At 41.2% G+C, this 9,936-nt stretch overlaps 1 protein-coding gene across 5 annotated transcripts in view; it reads left to right on the forward strand.

The window, feature by feature from the left end:
* tenm2b (teneurin transmembrane protein 2b) overlaps positions 1-9,936 on the forward strand; it is a 153,215-nt gene that overhangs the window by 89,271 nt on the left and 54,008 nt on the right. For all 5 annotated transcript variants that reach the window (XM_076275115.1, XM_076275117.1, XM_076275118.1 and 2 more), the window contains one exon: positions 9,067-9,322. In XM_076275115.1, the coding sequence (XP_076131230.1) occupies positions 9,067-9,322 (256 nt within the window). The remainder of the gene's footprint in view (positions 1-9,066; positions 9,323-9,936) is intronic.

A 9,936-nucleotide genomic window follows, 5' to 3' on the forward strand; every position in this document is an offset into this window, starting at 1 on the left:
GGATATGATTTATTCAGTTTGCTCAGAAGCACACAGTAGCTATCAGTGCAAATAGCAGCCTTGCAGTACAGTCCATTTCAGTTATTACAGATGTAGGACATTTGCAGACCATTATACTCAGTATGAACATACATCATCAGCATTTATTTCTCATTTCCCTGAATTTGTACGAATTGTATAATGATCTTGCAGTTGCTGTGAGTTTAATAAAAGATTGAGTAAAAGGTTTTATATTAATTAATTTGGGGGTACTATCAAAGATCTTAAAGCGGAGCGCTCTATAATCTTTGGATACTATCCTACGATAGGCTATTAAACTTGTCCTTAAGGAATATGAATACAGGTATAACTATAAACTAGAGTAAATTATTAAAACATTTTTATCCTGTTTGGATAAAAAATAGTCAGAAACATTACACAATCAACGGCTGTATTATAACCAGTGTATAATTGTGTATAATCAGTGTATAATCAATAATAATCAGTGTATTATGAGAAACAAAATCTAGATTTACATAAAAGATTTGTGACTTGTTTTCTTATCTTTCATCTTTTGCATATTTTTATTTGCAAGATTTATTATACATTCAGCAACCTAATATAATTATGTTAAATGAGTAACAATTTCTCATATACCGTCTTTTTCTGAAAGCTCCATATTCTCTGTAGAGTTTCATTGCACTAATTTTACTCCAAGATAAATGCATCAAATAGTATGGCAGCTTTTCACATTAATAGTGTTTAGATTACATGTACAGTACAGTAAGAGGGCCTAACCTACATTTCCAGTTTCCTGTGTTTAAATGTCATTGCAAATACTGCTAGAACTGGCTCCTTAGAATGAATTATTCCATAGTTGTCTGTAATAGATTCAAGCTATAGCCTGTTCTCCCTTTAGGTGTAGCAGTATTTCCAGACTATTCCACATGTCAAAAACCCAGACACTACCTTTTTAATAATTGATTCCTCTCATCCGTGTATAAAAGCTGGAATATCCAACATGCTTCTGCCAGCAGTGGCCAGTTGTGATTTTGTCCGTATTACATTGAAGTCTTTGTGTATTGTTAATATCAGAAAAGGAATCATGGTAGATAATGTGTAGATAACACATATTGCAGTATACCACTTATCATACAAATCTGGATATATGCCTTGATAAAAGCATTGGAAATTTAATTCACTGGCATAATGATATCAGATGTGATTTTGATAAACGATGTTAGTGAGTACTGTTCACCACTCACTATAATGTGAAGAGTTATGCAGTGGTGACTAGTCTGATACTGGCTTTGTGAATATATTCTTTATTTATTACTTTGAGTTGTGTGTCCCAGTGAAGCTAGAGACCTTGCCCCCATATCCTCCAAGCATGTGAAGCTCCGCTCTGCCTCCACCATATCTGTTTGCCATCCAGCTTGGGTGCTAGGGTGTGATTGGTATGCACTGATGGTGCTCTCCTCGCTCTCTCTCTCTCTCTCTCTCTCTCTCTCTTTCTCTCTCTCTCGCTCTCTCTCTTGCTCTCTCTCTCTATCTATCTGACTCTGTACTGCACTGTTCTGGGTAGCAGGCAGCATATGCATGCATGTGCTATTCCCCCCTTACCCAGAGTCTCAGAGGTGTCATTGGAGGAGATGGGGTGTCTCTGGCATGGTGCTCCTCAATGTGTCTTTGGGGCCTGTTCACCCCCCCCCCCCCCCCCCCCACGCCCCACCTCTCTCTTCTACTGTCTTCCTCTTTCTTTTCCTCAACCTCTCATTCTGGCTTTTTCTCTCCTTCCTCTTTGGTCTGCCCCCAACCCCCGCGAGCAAGCCCACACCAGGCGTGCCTGTGTGTGTGTGTGTGTGTGTGTGTGTGTGTGTGTGTATGCATGTGTGAAGAACTGCATCTGAGCAGCATTAGCTCCAGTGCTCCTGGAAAGAGTTTAGCTCTTAGCACACTAATACAGCCGATACATTATTCATATGTTGTCTTTCCCCCCTACTAACTATTTCTGGTATCTTGTCTCGTTGGAAAAAAAAAAATCCTAACACGGAAATCACAAGAGGTTTGTGTCTCTGAATGTTTGATCACCCCCCCCCCCACCCCCCCACCCCCGTATTTCTCTGTGTCTTTGGGAACAAAAGCATTTTCATATGTGCCGTCTGAGTATTTAAATAAATAATGCTGATGCCACAGATGTAATGAATGTTATCTAGTTCATGTTCGGGTGTTTCAGGGCGAATTTACTGGTCTGTCTCTCTGGCTTTGGCAGTGAAAGGACAGTTGTTTGTGTAATTAGCTGGGCTGAGTAGATGAGGCAGAGAAATATTGTGCTCTGAATCCTTGAATCCTTGCCTCTTGCGTCGTCTTCCCACACTACCACAACCGCCTTCCTTCTTTATTTTTCATTAGCACTAAAGTGCTCCAATCTCTGGGTTTTTAATTAAGCCTCGGAGATGAAGGGAGACTGATCAAGGGGACTAGGCTAAGTAGCACGCTCTGTTGCCGAGCTCTCTGTGTCCTTTGGCGATCACATATACTCAGCTGTTGTGGATGGTGTGTGTGTATGTGTGTGTGAGAGTGTGTGAGTGAGTGAGTGAGTGAGTGTGTGTGTGTGTGTGTGTGTGTGTGTGTGTGTGTGTGTGTGTGTGTGTGTGTGTGTGTGTGTGTGTGTGTGTGTGGTGAGTGAGTGAGTGAGTGAGTGAGTGAGTGTGTATGTGTGTGTGTGTGTGTGTGTGTGTGTGTGAGTGAGTGAGTGAGTGTGTATGTGTGTGTGTGTGTGTGTGTGTGTGTGAGTGAGTGAGTGAGTGAGTGTGTGTGTGTGTGTGTGTGTATGTGTGTGTGTGTGTGTGTGTGTGTGTGTGTGTGGGTGTGTGTGTATTAAACAGACCCTCCCCTGATAGTGTTGACTTTGTGCCCCTTGGCCAGCTCTCCATCCCCCCTGCTACAAGTCCTTAGAGAACTGACAGCACAGCTTCTTCACTGGAAGCATTTACAACATGCTACTGCATAATCTAGCTTTTGTAACTCTTCACTCTGACACTGATCCACCATGAGCAGTGTGCTCTTTGGGCCCCATTGCTCTTGCTAAATAGATACACAAAGCAACCTGATAATTCCCCAAATGTTAGCTCTGATCCTCCAACAGGTTATAACGGGGATTGTGGATATCAAAATACTATGACTAGCAATAGTACACCAGCTTTGACATCCTGACTGATGTCTTTGCACACACAAATCTGTAGTAAATCAGGCCCAAAGACATTTTGCTGTGAAGGTTTTTAGGCTGTAATGTCAAAATGATCCTCAGGGCCTTTGTGCCTGTCTTCATCTATTTCTGTTATTAAAAGTTTGTTCTCTCTACATCGAACATTTTGATTATGGGTACAGCAATTGATTTCTGACACAAACAGAATAACAAATAGCATTGCTGCTTTATTTTCTCTTTTCATTTTGAGAATGATGGATGTTTGTTATACTAAAGTCAGTCCTAAGCACTCTTATGTAAGAAAATCAATATCTGTAATATAAGTCATGCATAGTGTACCGGTATAAATCATGAAAAAAAAATATCCAGTTTGACCAGTGTTTGACGGAAGATGAGCAGTGTATCACTAAAATAAATAGTTCCTTAAAGACCCTAAATGCCAAAAAGTTTTTAAAAAAACAACAAAAAACAGTCTTAGTGTTTCAGTTAGTATGTTTGTTCTAATCTTCAGACAGGTATCTGGCAACCATATAATCAGATTTAATGCTGATGTCTGCAACAGAGTCAAAGCTCATGTGCTTTAAAAAAAGTCAGCCGACGCATCTGACTGTGAACTAAATAAATGTAAGAACAAAAAAGTAAGAACAAAATAAATCTAATGACAAAAAAGACCACAGAGGCTTAAGCATGCCTACACAGTTGAGGACTAGGTGATGTCGGTGTTCTGTCACGACCTTAGTTTATATACTAATATTAAAACCTACCTTGCTGTCTAGTTTCTAGTTGATGTTTCTTTTTAGCTGTTTATATTTCTTTTTAGCTGTTTATATTTCCTTCAGATTCATTATACGGGCTGATACAGTGAACACTTGCAGAAACAAAAAAGTAAAATAAATAATAATAATTAAAAAATATATAATAATAAAATATTATTATTATTATTATGATTAATAATAATAATAATAATAATAATAATAATAATAATAATAAATAGTGTTAAAAAATAATAATACAGTAGGACACTACTGAAATAAAAAATAGGTTAAAAATACTAAAAGATACTTTGAGCGTTTCTTTTAAAGCAAAACAAAAATAATGCAAAATTAAGTTGGCTATTATATAAAGCACAAGAACAGCTGACTATTGTTCATGTCTATTTTACATTTAAGTTGCTGCAATGTGTAATACAAATGTTTTGATTAGCTGTTATGATTTATATTTTAAGTGTGTATTACATTTATGTTTTTTCTTAGTGTTATGGAAAAATTCAGCAAATTAAACAAAGAAATAGAAGAAACAGATATGTGCATCCAAAGAGTGTAGCAGTGTCAAGGAACTGAAAAGTAAACCTACAGTTTCAGTATATCTGAAATTCTGTATTTTAAATATTTGTAGAAATAAAACAACAACATGTCACTCAGAAATTGTTATCAGTATCCATATTGAAACATATGAATCTATATTTATGCAATTCTTCAGTTCTACAATTCTATCCATACAATGTTGTCCTCAGATATGGATTGGTGAGTTTGCGGTGTGTGTGTGAACCCACTGTGAGACAGGAGATGCTATAACATGGGAGTCCAATAAGCCGTCTACGCCTCTGGCCTATCCTGGAGGACATTCACAGAGCTTCTGTTTATGAAAAGGGGTGAATAAATGTGAAAGAAACTGAAAGACATTTCACCAATCACGCCATCTCATTTATATTTTAAGCAGCCTTAGTCACAGCAAAATTCACAGTTTCTATTACCTGAGAGTATCTAGGGGCCTCCCCTGCCACATACAGATTGAGTCTTTTATCATTCCAAATTGACATTTATGCTTTTACTGGTATTGTTTTTCCAAGGTTCCCGCTGCTCACGTTGGGCAATTTATTTTAATCCTTGTCATCCCTTGCTGCAGTAATTTCGCCATTGCCATGCACCAGCAGCAGCAGCAGCAGCCTCAGCCTCAGCCGCCCACCCCTCCCACCAAGCTCTTGTGCTACACCTCTACCTCTCTCTGGGTTGCCTCTCAATTGTAATTTACTCTTACGCAGGATTTTAGTTTTCTCTTTTTGTATTTTTTTGGTATTTTTTCTGCACTGTGCTCTCTGAAACTTTGGAGCCTTTTGGAGAAAATGTCATTCTGGGGAAAAATACAAATAGTTAATTACTGCTTGGTAGGGTTGTCACTTTAAAAAAAAAAAAAAGAAGAAAGAAAATACTTTTTCTTTAGTTATTTTTCGCTATTGTATGTGAGCTATTCTCTCGCAACATACTGATCTTTCTCTCTTGCTCCTCACGCTTTGAGCACAGGGACTCGACAATTCTTTAATCAGAATCCAAATTGCCTTTGAACCAAACACAGATTCTCAAGCAGAATGTGATGAGAAACAGGAACCGGGTGGATGTGTCAGAGCCTGAGAAATAGGCCTCTCAAAAGCCGCAACAGTCTCGGTGTTGTCTGCCACCGAGGTTTGCTCACTGGATCAAGACTCAATTATTCATAAACACTGTTAAATGGTGGGGAACGGAAAGCTTTGGGACGAAAACACATTTTGAAAGCGGGGCGCGGCATTGAGGATCGCACAGAGAAATGAGTGTCAGCCGAAAGGATGGAATGACTTCACAGCCGTTTCACATCCCAATAAATCGCAGGGCTGAAAGGAAGGCTGCAAGCTCATGACACAGCCACACAAATGTCAAATGAACTCGGCTGTGCTAGAATACAACAGCAGATCGCGCATCTGCATCTGAAGGATTTGTTATTAGACAGAATCCATCATCAGCTAAGACTTGCTTAGCACGGCGGGGGGTTGACGACATAACTAAGTTTGAATGAAAGGATTACCACAGAACACAGTTGCGCGCAGTATGCACTGTGAAAGAGAAACTCTTAATTTCTAGAGAGCAATAAGTAGATTTGTGCGTTGACTCAGTGATACATAAGAAGCTGTCTGTCTTGTGTGAAAACATGATGGCGAAATGAGGGGACGATATTTTCAAATGATGGGGCCATTGCATGGTTTGGTGAAAGACAAGGTGTTCATAATTATTGTTAAGCTTCGTAGAGAGCTCTAGTTATTACAGCTCTTGTTTACTTTGAATAATAGAAACAGTAAACATATTATGAATCTATTTGGTATTTCATGGGGTGTTTGGGGAATATAGAGAATTACATCTGAGGTGGTAAACAACAGTGTCTCGCCCCATTGTGGTGAGCTCCCCTCACTCAAACTGCTTTCACACACGAAGCGAGACTGGCAGCATTTCACCCATAACTGAAAAGCGTAATGTGTGTGTGTGTGTGTTCTATTTGTGGGGGTAGGTTTGCAGAATTAACTTGAATTTAAAAGTTTTTAACAAATTAGCGTAGCATGGTTATGATGAACCAGATTTAAGCACAATTTTGTACAACCTGGAAAATCATTGTGTGGTGGTCAATGTTGATATTGTGGTGGGCCGCCACAAATAAGTCAATGTATGGGAAACACTGATTTCTGTACGTGTGTGGATATGTGCTTTTCAATGATCTGTGATTATATCTGAGTACCACAGCCACATCGCTGTGTACTGACATCCATTTTAGATCTACCTCCTCCATGATCTCACTGGCCTCAGTGTTCCGGCATTGCATACAGTACGACGCCCCATCCTAACACCCAGCCCCTCAACACAGAAAATATACAGTGCGGGCCTTCCATACCAGCATGTGTGTGAGAGTGGTCGCCTCTTCACCACAGCCCTCAGGGATCTGTGAATTTCGGTGTTGAGTGAGGCCTAATGTGTGTGTGTGTGTGTGTGTGTGTGTGTGTGTGTGTGTGTGTGTGTGTGTGTGTGTGTGTGTGTGTGTGTGTGTGTGCGTGCGTGTGTGTCGGAGGCCATTCCACATAATACAGTAGCCTAATAAAAGGCATGCCTGTGGTATACAGCTGTAATCTGAGCATTACTGTAGTGACTTTGCTTCCACGGGTGCTGATCAGGCCTGTAGTTTGTGTTTCTCCCATGAGGAGAGGGTCTTTGTCTTGACCTCGTCCACTGGCTTCACTCTCCAGGAGCCCCCAGCATGACTGTGCCGTTTTTTTTGCCCATGTTAAAGCGACGGATCCTGGCTGAAGCAATCTCCTTACGGACCATTAGATATGTCCCCCACCATCACATGCCTATTCAGAGGCCAGTTAATAGCAGTCTATGGCTGTCGCTTCAATTCTTGTTTTAACCGTGGGTCCCTCAGAGGGGAAAAAACAAAAGGCGAAAACCTTGGATCCGCACCTCGCCAAGGTTATCAAAGCACATTAAACGGCAGGGCCCGCGATGGCTTTTGTGAGGCAGTTCGGCTGGATTGCGTTTCGTGAGGAAGAGGGGGAGGCTTTGATGGACATGTCACATAGCATAATCCGTAGCTCCGCACAGCCATTGTTGCCCGCTGATATTCCTCGGGAGTTCTCAGCCTCGGGTCTTTGTGCAGAGTTGGGCTTTTGTTGGCAGGCCTATTTTCCCCTGTTCTGCCACGGAGTGGAGTGAGACAGATTACACACGCTGGACCTGGAACCGTGGCGGATCTGTTCTGGGCCCCAGTCCCTCTTTCATCTGAGCCGCTGTGTTTCCCTCTCACAAGACATGAGGCCTTTGAGTCGGAGAAGGAGGTTTGTCTCTCCTCTCGAAGCCAGAACCTCGCCTATGTAAATAAAAAAAACAAGGTGCTGGATGAATTTTAATTGAAGCTTGTCCGACCTTCAGCTAATGGTGTTTCTCACATACAAGAATCGTAAAATTGTGATTATGATCAATGCAGGCGAATCAAATCTTTATTTTGCCCCTTTTTTTAAATGTAAATTTGAGTAAACACTGATGGGATAAAGAAAACAATAGATTGAAGTTAGATACTGCTACATTGAAGTTAGTGTGAATAATTTTACATAAACTGTGGAAATTGAATGTGTAAGTTAAAGAATAGACATCCTAGCCTGTGAATAGAACTGACCAGTGATTGTTGAGGCGTAGCTGAAAAGTAAACATTGTCTTATCTATTGTTCTCTATAGAATCAGATCATCTATTCTGTTCCATACAGCAGCTAGAAATATATTGTGAGGAGGATGTGCATATGAACAGCAGTATTTAAATAAAATAGTTTGTTAGTTATTATGTTTTTGGTATTTTCAGATATATGCATTTATTTGATGTACATAGAAATGTATACATTAATATGGAACTGTAAACCACAGGTTTTATAATATTTTTATAAACTCAATGTTTAAGCCTACTATATTTAGTTTGAATTAATAACCACTCAGATAACATCAAAAGATGAGATTTGAAGTATGCATGTTCTGGCATAAATATATAAAAATTTTAGATTTTAGCGTCAGTAGTAATGTTATCCAGTGAAATTTTCACTGTCATTAATTAATATTTGGAATCCTACTTTTTGTGCTTTAAATGCACTGCTCTCTTTAATGATGTATGTAAATAGCATTAATGGTCCTTACAATAATTTGTCTCCTAGGCAAGATATTAAGGAAAATAAATAATAACAATAAATGCTTACTTGTGCACACCCAATACCACAACACATTTATCATTACAGTTTGAATAGGTTACTGCATATGTGAAAATGTAAAGTTCCCTAAAAATAATCCATATTTCTAAACGTGCACTAAAACATTCTTCCTCCTTTTTCCTATATAGATTTTTATCTTGTCTTCATAATTTTGCAGTTCAACAGCACAGTAATTAAAAAAAAAAGTCTTGATTAGCTGGTTCTAAGTGGAGCAATATAATAAGCATGGTGTTATTTGAAGGCTTTCCCAGTGCAGTGATCCTAGCCGTGGTAATTAGCCATGTGAGTAAACCTCAGGCCTCCCGCTGTGTCTCTCGCCCCTCTCTCTATTCAGGTTCGTCCAGCCACCACAGCCAGTCGCTGCGTCCACCCCTCCCTCCCCCGCACAGCAGCCACCACCAGTCCTCGGCCAGCTCCCTGAACCGCAGCGCACACGCCACCACGGGCGGCCGCCGCAACCTGGGCCACGCCGCGCACCAGCACCAGCACCAGCACCAGGCCGGCGGCCCAGCGGACGGACCCTCCACGCCCGAGTCCGTGCAGCTCCAGGACAGCTGGGCGCTCAACAGCAACGTGCCGCTGGAGACACGGTAAGAGGCGTCAGACTGACCGACTGACTGGCATCAGGGCACCTGCGCCCATCTCATCTCATCTCATCTCATCTCATCTGCCCGCTGCCTGCCCCGGCTGCTTGGCGAGTGGCGAGTGGCGTGCCAGCAGCCGTGCATTATGGAGTAGCGCGCGCTGGCCTGGCAGCCAATTTGCAGCCTGCCATGAACACGCTGTTGGTGTATTGGATCACATTACGCCTTAGGTACATAACCAGGTGTCAGTGAATCCCATTGACACACATCAAAACAATAGCATGCTTCGCTGCAGATCACTTGATATGGTGTTATTGGTTTTGCCACCACATTTCTTAGCGTAATGCAGAAAGCCAAACTGGGTTCCATCTCTCTGCTTTCTCTCTCTCTCTCTCTCTCTCTCTCTCTCTCTCTCTCTCTCCCTGTCTATCTCATTCAGTCTCTCTCTCTCACTCACTCATCGTCTCTTTCTCTGTCTCCGCTTCCTTGACTCTCTCTCTCTCTCTCTCTCTCTCTCCTCTCCCTCCTCTTCATTTTTTTTGGCACGGTGTGTCTGCCGTTACTATTCTCCTGCTGCGATTGAGGTCGTCTCCCCCTGTTCCCGAATCACACCCTGAACA

Source organism: Alosa pseudoharengus, unplaced genomic scaffold, assembly GCF_046254945.1.
Source record: "Alosa pseudoharengus isolate Yale_2024_CS ecotype anadromous, Long Island Sound unplaced genomic scaffold, YU_APseudo_1.1 YU_APseudo_1.1_scf_8, whole genome shotgun sequence".
Taxonomy (NCBI): domain Eukaryota; kingdom Metazoa; phylum Chordata; class Actinopteri; order Clupeiformes; family Clupeidae; genus Alosa; species Alosa pseudoharengus.